This window comes from Miscanthus floridulus, chromosome 18, assembly GCF_019320115.1.
Source record: "Miscanthus floridulus cultivar M001 chromosome 18, ASM1932011v1, whole genome shotgun sequence".
NCBI classification, from domain to species: Eukaryota; Viridiplantae; Streptophyta; class Magnoliopsida; order Poales; family Poaceae; genus Miscanthus; species Miscanthus floridulus.
Window position 1 is genome coordinate 1,211,745 of NC_089597.1, and position 14,873 is coordinate 1,226,617.

The 14,873-nt window shown below is 39.3% G+C and overlaps 2 protein-coding genes across 2 annotated transcripts; one reads left to right on the plus strand and one right to left on the minus strand.

Moving 5' to 3' along the window:
• Positions 1 to 5,240: 5,240 nt before the first annotated feature.
• LOC136520630 (nucleolar GTP-binding protein 1-like) lies at positions 5,241 to 9,598 on the minus strand. The gene is made up of 3 exons (XM_066514205.1): positions 9,468 to 9,598; positions 5,684 to 7,745; positions 5,241 to 5,467 (listed from the first exon to the last, which is right to left on the minus strand). The coding sequence occupies exon 2, from the start codon at positions 7,713 to 7,715 to the stop codon at positions 5,706 to 5,708; it is 2,010 nt and encodes a 669-aa protein (XP_066370302.1). The 5' UTR covers positions 7,716 to 7,745; positions 9,468 to 9,598; the 3' UTR covers positions 5,241 to 5,467; positions 5,684 to 5,705.
• Positions 9,599 to 9,710: 112 nt separating this feature from the next.
• On the plus strand, positions 9,711 to 12,786 carry LOC136520631 (uncharacterized). The gene is made up of 8 exons (XM_066514206.1): positions 9,711 to 9,840; positions 9,952 to 10,048; positions 10,296 to 10,384; positions 10,727 to 10,791; positions 11,090 to 11,196; positions 11,458 to 11,507; positions 11,727 to 11,809; positions 12,343 to 12,786. Exons 2-8 carry the CDS (start codon positions 9,982 to 9,984, stop codon positions 12,455 to 12,457), a joined length of 576 nt encoding a protein of 191 aa, XP_066370303.1. The 5' UTR covers positions 9,711 to 9,840; positions 9,952 to 9,981; the 3' UTR covers positions 12,458 to 12,786.
• Positions 12,787 to 14,873: the final 2,087 nt, after the last annotated feature.

Below are 14,873 nucleotides of genomic sequence, written 5' to 3' on the forward strand. Positions count from 1 at the left end.
CTCTTACATAGTGACAAGGAAATATTTTGTTAATCACTTGATGCGATGTCATGATAGTGGGCTTTGGTCGTCCTACTATTATACTCCCTATTGGTACTCAAATAATAATTATGAATCCATTCTTGTATTCTGATTCCAAAATGTACCCAATTAAAATTATAGAGATATCCGTCAATGTAATTTTTATATGGAAACCCCAAGATAACAACTAAGAGAAGTATTTTTCTCTTAACAACGGATATGGCAATACTTAAACAAAACATCCTCAGTTGGATTTGACTACATATACATAACATATATCCAATATTGCGTACAAATAATTCTCTCTCTTGATGTCAACAAGACTTGACAAATTTACCTTAGTTATTCAACTATAGAGATAACTTGAGAATTATTATCAATTCTATTGGTTATAGCATCAATATGAGCCACTACATTTCTTGAAGAAATTCAAGAACATACATGTGACTCTATTTACCATTTTATGGACCATAAAGATACTATGTAATACACATTTATGCATTCATAATATAGTCCCAGGTGTGTCTCTTAGTCATGAGAACCATCACTATACCAAACTCATTGCTCGAAATCTTCAATTAAGAGCAAATTATCCTAGATGCGGGATCAAATCCATTTTATATGGAACAATTTGGTTTTTGGGTACTATATATCAAGTACCTTATGTTCATACCAATAATGGTTTTATTGAGTTTTTTATTGAGAATCAAATTGCATGACAAATTAAAATAAAATTGTAATTTACCAAAACTAAGTGTTTTCATGCGGCCTTACACACCGCATCGTTAATTCAAATTCATCAAGCTGCACTTATACAACTCCCTCCGTTGCAGTATGTACGTGAAACTTTGGCCGTAGCCAAATATTTTCCATCTGCGCATCGAGTATGTTTTCACATACCCATATCACCACCCCAACATACCAATGGGCATTAGGGATCCCAAGAGATAAATCTACAGGGGATTTATAAATTACCCGTGTGTTGATCATATTTGAGGATAATTCCAGGCATTAGGGGGAGATTTATACCACATTAAGAATGCCAGAAATCAAAAGAGCAATCCTCATATCCACGTACCAAAAACTCTAAACCTAATCGTTTAGAATGTCTTATATTTGCATCATATTGTAAAGAATCTGCCAGAAACATTTACTGATAATAAGGGTGTCACAAAATCCTCTTATCCTACTTATAATGTGCCCGAAAGAATGGAGGTACCAATTAAAACCATTCAACTCCCACTTCCAAAGAAGAGAGGGAGAAGTACGGCCGCTCCTAAGGATAATGCTCCAAGTAAGCGTCCGAGGATACCGAGGACAATATTCTCCAAATCAGTAAATCCAAGCCAACCTCAAGTTGATAGACACCCAAAATGAATGAGCATCCAAAACCTAGATCAACGGTGCACCCAAATTTTGATCCTGGGACATTGGAATACCCTGACTCCGTATGGGAAATGACTCAGAGTCCAAAAGGGTTAACATTTTCACATGCTATATTGATTTTAAGAACCGAATCAATCATTTAAAGACTACAAATTGTCGCAGCATATACTCCTCAAAGATTGCTTTTTTATCTTATTAGATCCAGATCAAAAGTCCTAGGCAGAGTGTCTTTACACTCAAATTTGATCAAACTAAAAGGTGGCAATTAAGGAGATTGCTCTTGTTCATTGATGAGAAGTATTACTACAGTAATATCTTCCCTCATAGAGTTTCTTTTCAGAAGCAAGGTGGTGAACAATAAGAGCTTGTAGCATATGGTTTCACGCAGAGACCCAACATAGCATACCCATGGTATGTGTGAAAATAAAGTTTTCCAAATTCAATAATTGGCATATCAAATGAATTTGATAGATTCGGACGTATAAGTTCCAATGAACTTCACATTCTGAATCCAAATACAAATCGCAGCATACATTGTGTATAATTAAGCATGATTGCGTATATTGGTTATTTTGATATCATCATGATACAGAAATAATTATACAATTATTTAAGATACAATTTCCATCATGTGGATTCGAGATGGAGGATTTGGGTAAGACCAAATATTGCCTAGGCTTACAACTTGAGCACCGTCCTTCAGGGATTTTAGTGCATCAATCAGTCTATATCTAGAAAATATTAGAGAAATTCAATATAGACAAATCATATCATAACAAAACCTCGATGGTTGTTCGTTCTTTAAAAACAGAGAAAGATCCATTTAGACCACGAGATATTAGAGAAAAGATATTGGGACCAATGTTCCATATCTTAGTGTCATTGCAGCACTTATGTATCTTGCAAATTGCACCAGGCATGATATCGTATTTGCAGTGAACATACTAGTTAGATATAGTGCAAATCCAACTTACCGTCATTAGACGGGAGCGAAGTATATCCTCAGATATCTTAGTGACACAAAGGATCTTGGTTTATTATTTAAGAGAAATCATGATCCCAATATGATTGGATACACAGATGTTGGTTACTTATCTGGTCCCCATCCCAAACTGGATTTGTATTCTTATATGGAGGTACAGCTATTTCATGAAGTCTTCTAAACAGACTTTGACGGTGACCTCTACTAATCATTCTAAAATTATTACTCTATACGAGGCATCACATGAATGTGTATGACTTCGCAGAATGATTAACCACATACAATCGGCATGTGGTATTGGTTCGATTAAATCACCTACAATTATCTATGAAGATAATTTCGCTTATGTTACATAGATGCAAACAGGTTACATAAAGAGTAATGTCGCTAAGGACATTGCCCCTAAGCTGTTTTATCCCTATAAGTTACAAGAAAGCGGGGAAATAAATATCTTACAAATCCAGTCATGTGATAATCTCGCTGACCTATTTATTAATTTCTTACCAACTTCTGTGTTTCAAAAATTGGTACATGAAATTGATATGCGACGACTTCGAGATTTGTCAGAATCAGGGGGAAACATCTCCTAAATGTTGACCTATACCAGCATCATATTATACTCTTTTCTTTCACAAGTTTTACTTACAAGGTTTCTTGTTAAAGTTTTTAATGAGGTAATATTAACCTAAGCATGTGTCATATTTCCTATTTTCTCCACCGGGATTTTTGTGGGAAATATCAAAGACACATATTACCCTCACAACTCATCCATGGTTTTTCTCTGAAAATGTTTTTCATGTGAGTTATTCAAGAGGCAATACCAATAATATGTCGTCATATTTTCTTCTAATTTTCCCACTGGGGTTTTACAGGAGTTTTAGCAGCATATCATTTTATATTGCTCCTCATATTTTTTCTAAAAAGTTTTTGGGGGAGTTATCTTTATGTCGTATCTCTAATATTTTTCCCCATTGAGGTTTTTAATGGGATACCAATAATATAGTAGTTTATTTAAATCACAAATAAATATGCTATTTTCTTCTTATTTTTCAATAAGGTTTAAAGGAGTTTTTATGACATATCATATATTCCTCAAATTTTTCCTATAGGATTTTTCGAGGAATTTTAGCTTACAGCTGCATTGATCTTAAGGAAGATTCGATCAGGGGGAGTGTTGTGAAAACGGACGTCTACAGACGAACATGCGTCTCTTCACGAGTGATCTCATCCATCAAGCACATGATTAGTGAATAGGATTAGATAGTTAGTTGTAGTCCCAAAGGACATGTCTTTTAAGAACAGTCGTGTCTCTTTGTGATACCCCTTCACTTGTATAAATATATTTCAGAGATCAATGAAATGAATAATTCTTCCACATCTTATTCATTTACGTTCACTTCTAACACGTAATACCGGCCTTCAAGAAAGTTCTGACTTCTAACACGTAATACCGGCCTTCAAGAAAGTTCTGACTCCACCTTCGAGATCATCTTAGAGATCTTGTAGACAGAAAAGCACAGACCAATAAAGATAGTGTTTGCTTTGTAATTGTTGAACATAAGAAGTCACGATCAACTCCTTATAGCTACATAGATTAGTACTGTATATTTTCATACATTTCTGGATCAGCATCAAATTAGTGACTCCTGGTACAGGAGACTGCTACATCAAGACCACAACCTCCTACCAGTACCACTTTGGTAGTTTATCTCAAATAAAATACAAACCGAAAAAACAATACCTGTTAAATCAGAGGTCAAGAATTCTGACTAATTTCAGACATCCAGACATTGTAGAAAGTTGAAAAACTTTCTTGTGAAGCAATGATTTTGCTAGCTTTGCTTGTTGCACATTACTGACAGCAAAGAGTAATTATTCATCTAACCTTTTCATGTAAGTAATAGTTTATAAGGAGTTCAAAAACGTGTATTCAATCTAAGGTTGCATAATAATATTTCGTACCAATACATGAGAATATGGCCTAAAGATATAGTACTGCCGATCATTTAGCTAAAATATATTCATGACATGTCCACAAATAATTTAAACAATGAATCAACCAACTAATAGCAATTCAAAGAACTATGGAATCTATTATGACTGGCATCACATACCAGCCATGCTCCCTCAAGTCACAAGTCACAGCTCGGCAAATAGACCCTAAAGTCGCATCACACAGCTCTGCAAATAGATGGCTAATCCATGCTCCCTCCTTTTTATGTTTCCCCTCCAAAATCGACCGACCCTCCAGTCACAGCTCTGCAAATAGATGGATAATCCATCCTTCTCCTGCATGGAGAGGAAATTTTTTTGGGAAAGAAAAAAAAATCCGGTTCTCCTATATGTATCTCTGCCTGTGGCACAACTAAGCATTATCAACTGAATTTTTAAACAATCATTTAACAATAGCAATTCAATTACAAATCATGCTGTTCATTCAATTGAAAATCACCGAGTTCAGTAGTTGATTATACTATGAACTACTAAATTTAACTATGGTTGCAGAGCCTTCTATTTGGTGTGACACCCAGGATTAGAACTCTGAACCAATCTTGAACAAACTAAAACTGGATTAGAACCTGAAACTGAATCTAGGAGGAGCAGAAATAGTAGCAATTGGTGACATAGGCCACATTATCAGTTTCACTAAGGACCTAAGCAACTAATTGACTAAAATCAAAAGCATAGTTAAGAGAATTCCTGCCACACAGCAGCACAGAGGGAGAAGAGAATCCATGGTGAGCCACTAATTGATTAAAATCACAAGCATAATTAAGAGAATTCCTGGCACACAGCAGCACAGAGAAGAATCGATGGTGAGATCTCACGGACACAATACAGACTTTTCATATGAATAACTTCGCACCATTCAAGAGAAATTAACACCAGAAAGCTAATATATAGTAGCCAAACCAATTCAGAGCAATACATGTATAAACTAGCAAAACTATGTCTCAAGAGGACCACGATACAGCAAGACATATTTCATAAATAGTAGCATAAATAAGTACTGACTGAACACAAAAGCTTCAGCATCATCACATTGCCCACACCAAAATTGCACCAGTCCTTTACTACCTACAATAGTAAAAACAGGAAAACTCAATATCAGGACTCAATAATAGAACAAAGAAAGCAAGACAGGGAAAACTCAATATCAGGACACAATAGTAGAACAAAGAAAGCAAGACAGAGAAAACTCAATATCAGGACACAATAGTAGAACAAAGAAAGCAAGACAGGGAAAACTCAATATCAGGACAACACAGAAGTTTGATTGCAAAAATGACCAACCAGATAAAGTGAGGTGCTGAGCTTATCGCCTGCTTGTCTTTCCAAGAGTGCGTTTCCCAGAGAACAGATGCTTTGGTTTCAAAGTGGGAATAACGCGGTCAGCCTCTCCACGGCGAGCATCCTTGTTCCTGTTCCTAGTAGCGGCCTTCGCTTTCTTGATAGCCTTCTTCTTCTGCTCAGAGTCCTTGAATCCTTCTCCAGGAATGACCTCCTCAGGAGCCCGTGACCTCGACCTAGACCTTGATGTCAGACGCAATTTCTTGTTGGATTGCTGGCCATCTATCTCCATACCGTCACCATCAGCTGCAGCTCTGCTCACTGACCTCTCACGCTTGCGACCCCTAGACTGGCTGCGAGCTCTATTCATGGCAGCACTAGGATCCACACCCATGGAGGAAAGCTGACGTCCCATCCTATCAGTTGTGAATTTCCTATCTTTGTCAAACTTTCTAGGGACAATAGGACGGCTTTCTGCAGTTCTCTTCTTCATTCTATGTTCTTGGATGAGTAATGCCTTCTTCTTCCTAATCTGAGCCAAAATCTCCTTCTGTTCCTGAGTTAGTTCATGACCATCAATCTGGAAAGCATCTTCTGCAGCTTGTTCTTCCAGACGAAGCCCTTCCTCTCTTTCCAACTCTTCACACCTTACTAGGATATCTGGATCCAGAAAATCGGCAACGTTGTGACCATCCAGTATCTCTGGAAGAATATCCTCCTTCCATTCATCATTGGCCAATATATAATGTTTCTTGAGACTCGCAGAATAGACCCCAGCACCTCCATTCTCATTCTCAATGTCCTTCTCAAGCTTCTTCTTTTCCTTTGCAGCAGCATTCGCCCTAGCTTCCAGAACAGCCTGAGGGATGCAAACAGGCCTCTCCTTGGTGTCACGAGGCTTTGGAACAGCAACATGAAACCTATTCAAACAATCCATCATCTTCTTTGACTTCATCTTCACATCCACCCTCTGTTCAAGCAGCCTCTCACATGCAGCATTTTTGACAGCCATTACACCATCATCAGTTAAAGTGCTCATAGTCAACAAAACACCCTCTTCATTAGGACCACCAGCTTGGGTGATAGTCTTCATAGCCTCTGCCTTCATCTCCATGACTAGCTTCATGTCATCCTCAGAAAGCCCTTCAAGTGGCTGCAAGTCAGTCTTGTTGCACACAATGACCAAAGGCTTATTCATGAACAGAGACTTTATACTGTGGAAGAGTGCAGCTTGCTGAGAAATACTGTATCCACAAGATCCAGAGATGTCCAGAAAGAACAACACCGCAGCCCTCAAGTGTGCCAGAGCAGTGATGCTGCACATTTCTATGATGTTCCTATCTTCAAAAGGCCGATCAAGTATACCTGGTGTGTCAACCACTTGGTAGCGCAGGTACTTGTAATCTGTATGACCAACAAACAGGGATTTTGTTGTAAAGGCATATGGCTGGACATCCACATCTGCCCTTGTAACCTTGTTCATGAAAGAACTCTTCCCCACATTTGGATATCCACAAATCAGAACAGTACGGGTGTTCGGATCTATGGACGGAAGCCTGGCCATGTGCTGCCTGATCTGCTCTAAGTAAGCCAAACTAGGACTGATCCTCTTCACGACAGTGCACATGCGACCTAGTGCAGCCACCTTCAGACACTTGCACCGGTACAGGGAATCTCCATACTTGAGCAGCCTCAAGTAGTCCTTGGATATCTTTGCAATGATGTTCCTAGCTGTGTTGATCTGACCCAGGGCAAGCTTGTAGTGATCCTTGTTGTAGAGCACGTGGAGGAGATCACCATAGAAAGGGTGGATGTCATCCAATCGAGGAAACTCATCGATGATGGTGGAGAGCTTTTCATAGAAGTTCTGCTGGGAATACCTAACCTTGCGCATATAAAACTGACGAATGCGGGAGATAGCATATCCCTTGTGGACAACAGTCGGCGTCTGCCTTTGGGTGCGGGACAAGATTATGTCAATGAAGTCCTTCCCAGGAGGGACAACAGTGATCTTCTTGAAATTGTACTGCACCATCTTGGTGATACAAAACTTGAATACCGATTCCTGTAAAACAAGAACAATGAGAACACTGCACAGCACAATAATAATGAATAAGAAATTGTAAGATGACATAACCAACAAACAATGTTTGCAAGCATTCGTTTTGAAATGATTATAAAAAGGCGTCAATATGCATCTCCACAAGAAGGTGGTGCGGATTAAGTTGAAAACACCAAATCAGACCAAACATAAAGGCAACCAAATTTCCATATATTAAGTGAAGCATGTTATTGGCACACTGAGAAACTATTTCTTTAGAATACTCCATGGCAAGGAACCAATTTAAATCACACAGCACCTTGCTATGACGCACAGCAATGATACTATCAGAAAAGCAAACGTATATGGCATCAGCAAAATCTAAGGCGGGCACAAATCATATTGCAAAAATGATTTTCCACTTAATGTTAAGATAGGAAAGGCAAGATGCCAATAAGAGACTGCATGCATCCTTTGCATGGCTAAGAACAAAACAATCTTGATTGGAAAAAGTCTACTTAACCCCCCCACCTATCATACTTAGTCTACTTCACCCCTCAACTATGAAACCATCTGTTTTACCCCCTGAACTATCTAAAACCGTCTGTTTTACCCCCTGGGCGGTTTTCAGCGGCGGTTTTGCTACAGCAACAGCGGGTTTGCTACAGTACCTGTGGTTTTGAATTTCCTTTTTTTTATTTATTTTTGGTGAATTTTTAAAAAATCATAGTAAATCATAGAAAAATCATAAAATGAAAAATCTAATTTTATTGGACTCCACATGAGTAGATCTACATAGTGAATATATAATACGGTATACTTTAGTACAAAATTTTTACTATAGCCTTAGATTAATTGGAAAATCTAATTTTGTCTGTAATTAATTAGAATAATTCATAGCTGCAGCTTTTATGGTCCAATTGTGGTGAAATTTTTATGGTACGCTAATTATTGTATGCTTGAACTATAGTAAAAATTTCGTACTCATTGGACTATGTATAACTTAATTATAGATAAATTCTAATTAATTATAGACAAAATTGGATTTTCCAATTAATCTAAAGCTACAAAAAAAAAATTGTACTAAACCATACCGTATTATATATTCACTGTGTAGATCTACTCATGTGGAGTCCAATAAAATTAGATTTTTCATTTTATGATTTTTCTATGATTTACTATGGTTTTTCAAAAATTCACCGAAAATAAATAAAAAAAAATCAAAACCACGGGAACTGTAGCAATCTGCTGTTACTGTAGCAATACCGCCGCTGAAAACCGCCCAGAGGGTAAAACAGACGGTTTTAGATAGTTCAGGGGTAAAACAGACGGTTTCATAGTTGAGGGGTGAAGTAGACAAGTATGATAGGCGGGGGACTAAGTAGACTTTTTCCAATCTTGATTGGCTGCACAAAATCCACAAAGAAAAAAACAGCACAAAACTAATTGAAGGTTGCAGTGGTCATGCTCGAACAACCATAGTATTCGTATACACCCATCCTGAACATTAATTCTCCCATGTCACGTCTAAGCAGCAGCTAATTGATCGCTAACGTACCAATCGATCAAACAACTCTAACTCTCGCACGAAACAATGAAAACCATATCCAACTGATCGCTACGGATTACAGGAAACAGTACACCAGATCCCTCAGCAAATTATGAACAGCTCCGATCGATAAAACCATAGAGAAGCACACGCGCAAAGAGAAAGGATAAGGTATACGGGCACGGGGCGCTGCTCACCTTGTGAGGAGCCCGGAGGAAGAGGACAGACTTGCCGCCGAGAGAGGTCGCGTCCCCTCCGGCAAGTGATGGTGGAGTCGGCGCAGGCGTCCACCTCTGGCGGCGGACGGGGAGAAGGGAGGGTTAGGGCGGGTTTCTCCGAGAGTCTTATAGCCTGAGCGTTGGTGGGCTGGGCTTTGTTCGGCCTATATACATATTTCCCACAATGGGCCATTCGGCCCACTTCTTGCGGCGGCGGCGGCGGCTTGTCTCCAGACTTGGTCTCACGGCCTCACCCTACTCGTCGCCTTCCCCGTCCTTCCCGCCGTCGTGGAGAGGTGGTCACGCGGCTGGTTCCCGCCGCTTCCGGACGGTTCGGTCTCCCAGCTTCACCGTGAGTTCACCTAGTTTTGTGACGCCGGCTAGCTGAGCCCTGGCCCTGCTGATTGCACGCCCAGCGCGCTGTGGTTGTTGCGCTGATTCGTTGTCTTCTGAGCTGTTCTAGGGTTCGGAGGGAGCAGGATCAGCTGCCGCGATGCTCCCCAGGATCTCCCGGCTCGGGGCGCGGCTCCTGCGCGAGTCGAGAGCCGAGACGAGAGCTGGTTGGTATCTTCACTTTCCTCTTAGCTCATCTCTCTCTATTATTGGTGGCATACTCGTTATTGGCTTATGCTCATCAATTGTGGTGAAATTTGGGTAACTTCGACCAGCCCTATGATTCTGCGGAATGTTATGTTTCTTGCATTTTGGCTTTTGGATTCTCCTGAGTTTATGTATTGCTAATGTTGTAAAGCTGCAGGCTTGATGTCTCCTTATCTATTGTTGATTGTTTGAACTTTTGTCTGGCAGGAAACTTGCTAAACAGTGGAGGCATTTTGTATCAAGGTCATGTTAACCGGCATTCGACCCCAGTGGTGACTCCTACTGTATTATCGTTGGTAAGAATTAAAGATTGGTAGTGAAGAATTTATTTAGAGGAACATGTTCCCAATTACCCTTCTTTCCTGCTAATAGTAAATATATTACTAGTTATTGTTTCGCTTAATCACTCGACATTGATTTGGACTATATCTATTATTTTCATGATATGGTTTCTATTTGATATATCTATCTATACATTCCCCATTCTGAAATGGCTGTTAAAAGAAGATCGGCATTCTTTTACCTCAACAAGTTAGCTTTTGAAATTTTGGAGAACTGTAAGCAAAGCCTTTATACTGCAGGAGTGATGATTTATCTCTCAAGTTTATTTGTATTAATTTTTCTTTATATTTTTTTAGCGGAATGTCCTTTTGTCAACTGCAACAAGTGGTGATCAGGATGAAAGCAGTCAGGCAAAGGATAAGTAAGTGCACTTGTCTCTTGTTTCATCCTCTTATATATCACAAAATTTGAACTCCCTGGTTGGTTTGTATCTTGGAACCAGGTAACAGCTTAGCCCAGATCCTTCTAACATGGGATTCTTTTGTTATTGTTGTCTCACCGTTTAAGGAGCTGCTCCTTCCACATCTAGAGGAATATGCCACTAAACAATAGCTTGATCAGTTTTACTGAATTGTTGGTGTTGAGCTTTCAAGAATTATTTAGGGTAGAGGCAGTCCTCTGATGATTGATGAGGTTATTTTTCTTCATACTGTGCACAGAATCTCGGTAACATTTGTCAACAAGGATGGCTCAGAAAAGACGATAAGTGTTCCAGTTGGAATGTCCATGTTAGAAGCTGCTCATGAAAACGACATAGAGCTTGAAGGTACAAATATTAAGGAAATGTGCACTTCCCTTCCAGTTTGGTTATTGCGTTTATGGTTCTGTAGTCAGTTCATGCTTGGTGATAAGAATATATTGATCTTTTTTATATAAAAACAAACTAGTCATGTTCAATCACCTGGTTCCATGGTTTTACCATTTTTCATCAATACATTAGGTATCGTAATCATTCGTTTTTATGTTCTATCAACTGATTTTCAGCTGTAGTTCATGATAACCTTCCCTGCTATTGTGGCTACTGCAGGAGCATGTGAGGGCTCACTTGCGTGTTCTACTTGTCATGTAATAGTAATGGTATGATTGCAATAATACTTTTTCAAATTTGTATTAATATATACTATTAATAACAATGCATTTTTATTTTATACAATGTTTTTTTTCCTTGAGCTGGTGGCTCATGTTGGGTTTCATCTCTAGCAGTCTAACCTGCCCTAATTTTCTTGTGGTTTTATTGTTGTTGTTGCCGTCGATATTCTAGTTTCACTGCTAACTACAATTCTTTATCTCATCCAGGATGTAAACTATTATAACAAGTTAGAAGATCCAGCAGATGAAGAAAATGATATGCTTGACCTTGCATTTGGGCTCACAGAAACGTAAGTCAAGATCCTTCTAACAGAGTAACTTCTCTTATTATTTTGTCTCCTGAATTTTATCTCTGTATAACGGAGACAAACATTTCAATATTTGAGTTTCTGGGAGTAATTGTCAGAATCTGTTCTAAATTTGATGACTATGGGTGTTGACTGTTGAGCTAACAGAAATGGTGGGCCTTGGACAAGATCCAATTTTTTTAATACTAGTTTTGAAAGTTTCCAAAACCAGTTTGTAGTCTGCATGAACTAATTGCTGTTATAGTGGCACCTAGGCAATAGGCATAATAAGTATGTTCATGAACAATAGAAACTATGACAACTCCAACTAGTTTTATAAGAAATAACTTATTTGGTCGGTGTGTACAGATGGTTCAGAATGATTTTTTAAATTCATATATGCAACGAAATAATGCATTAGATGAATCACAACCATTAAGAAATTCATGCTGACCAGTGACCCCACCCAAAGTATTATTAGAGGTGGGTTGCCATAGTTTCATCACTCTAATCTGGCTTGTTGGAACTGTATTCAGATCACGCCTTGGCTGCCAAGTGATTGCGAAGCCTGAACTTGATGGTATGCGGCTGGCATTACCTGTAGCCACAAGAAACTTCGCAGTAGATGGCTATGTACCGAAACCACACTGAAGAGGCAGTCATCATGGGGAACACGGTTTCTTACAACAGTCAATTTTGTAGTTTATAACCTGTAACTTAACTACAGCTTTGTGCCTTTGTTACTTGTAGTCCAGGTGGCTTGGGACTACCTTGTTGAGGGAAGGTTTGTTCATTGATGAACCCCTCGGTTACTTGCAGAGAAGAGAGAACAGTGCTTGATTTGGGCGAATAAATATCTTTTGTTCTGTGTGCAGTGTGTACTCAGAAACATTTGCATCATAGTGCTCCCAATATTTGGTCGTTTGCAACCTAGTCTGTTCGTTTCGTCGTAAACGATCGTGGATTATTTACTACTGGCTGGTTTGGTAAGAGAGAAAAATACTGTTCTAACTTATAATCCATGATCTTATACGAGTTACACATATATTCTGGATCGCTTTACACTTGTTTGTTATATAGAGGAGTAATAATGGTCCCGTAGAGGCTCAAAGTGGCTTGCACATCCCACACTGGCTCAGCCACGCCACAATCAGAAATCAGAATCGATCGAGTAAAACCACCGCCGCACCGTATGTTCCTGTTGTAAAACAGAGACGGAAGAATCGTGATGGTAGTCCGTTTGTATGTGTGCTTTTATCGAAACTCTTAGGCCTTAATAAGACAGATATATATATATATATATATATATATATATATATATATATATATATATATATATATATATATATATATATATATATATATATATATATATATATATATATGGGGGAGCTCTATGTTGTAATAACCAATATTCAGAAGAATAAAGAATAATCTCCCTATCTTATGTATATTTATTCTTCTATTTTCATCTACTGTGTTAATCACGAGAGATGGAGAAGGAAAGGTCCTAACCGCTAGCAACATGTTTTATAACACGTTATCAGCACGACAAGCTCTTCGTTGACATCGCCGTTGAAGCCGTCGCCGACGCTTGTACCGTCGACATCCGGTCGCGGCTACTTCAACGACGTCGAACCCGATGTTGTTAGCGGAACGGATCTGCTACCTCTACCTGCAACTAATCTACACTGCATCGACATGCACCGTCGTCATCAAGCAGGCAGTTCTATGACAATGTCAAACGCTCTACGCGGTATGTATCTACTACCCACCGCCCTACGCGAATTGGCATTCTATACGAGCTATTAAAGAATCACATCTTGTAGATTGCGCGTTTGTCCTGACCATCGAGTCGATCGGGCTAGTATTTTGTGCACGTACTAGCTACATAGAAGTTTGTACTTGCAGTACATGTATGATCAGAAGGCTTCACCATGTTCCTATCTTGCACGCCAGTTTTTTTTCTTGCCGCACTCCTGTATGAGTGTGCGAGCGCTGATCTAGCCATTGAGCCGGTTAATGTTTTGATCTGATTAATTCTACGTGTAGTAGAAAAACGTACCAGTAGTACATAATGCACACGTCCAAAGAACTGTATGTATATGCATCATACAGACATGCACACATGGCTTCCACACGGCAATCTATGAATGTCGTCGATCGTTGACATGAAGTTAACTCCCCGTAGGAAATGGCCATATCATCAGACATGGGTGTAACATGAAGTTACAGCGAGCTTGGTTCATTCTATTGGTCACGCCTGGATTAGCAATGCATGTTCCCAGTACTTGCACGGCCAAGAAGCAAGTCTCTGTTATATATGCTCGTTCGAAGCGAGCTCCAGTTAGCATGTGTAATCTTGTTGCACGAACGTAACAGGCCTGCCTTGCGGATTGCCCGAACCATGGACAACACTTGTTGTCTTTTAATTTCTCCTCAAGACCGGATCGTGTCCAAGTCACACACGGCTTTGAATCCGAGCTGCCGCATCAGCTCCATATATGCACGATCTATGCTGAAGCGTCGGTCCGGGGCAGAACTGCTGGCGGACAGTATCTGTTTTTGGACCGATCGCTGGTGCAGCGAGGCTTGTTTTTTTCTCCCGGTTGGAAAACCCCTTTAATCCCGGTTTTCTAACCAGGAGCACTAATCCGGGATTAAAGGTACCCTTCTTTAGTTCCGGCTTGACGCCTGAGACTAAAGGGGGACCTTTAGTACCTTTAGTCCCGGTTGGAAACACTAACCGGGAGTAAAGGGGGCCTCCAGGCCTGGCCAGAGACCGCCACGGTGCAGGACATTGAGTCCCGGTTGGTGTTACCAACCGGGACTAAATGTCCCTCTTTTTTTTTCTTTTTTTTTTTGTTTCTATTTTTGGTTTCTTTTTTCATTTAATGATTAGTTTTGATATTAAAATACATTTTCGAATACGCTGTTAATAGTAATATATATGTGTACTTCGCACGCGTAAGTTTTCGTTCGAACTTTGTACATAAATAACAAACGAATATACGCGTACATGCATATATATAAACAAGTCATATATGTACAATAAATCATAAACAAA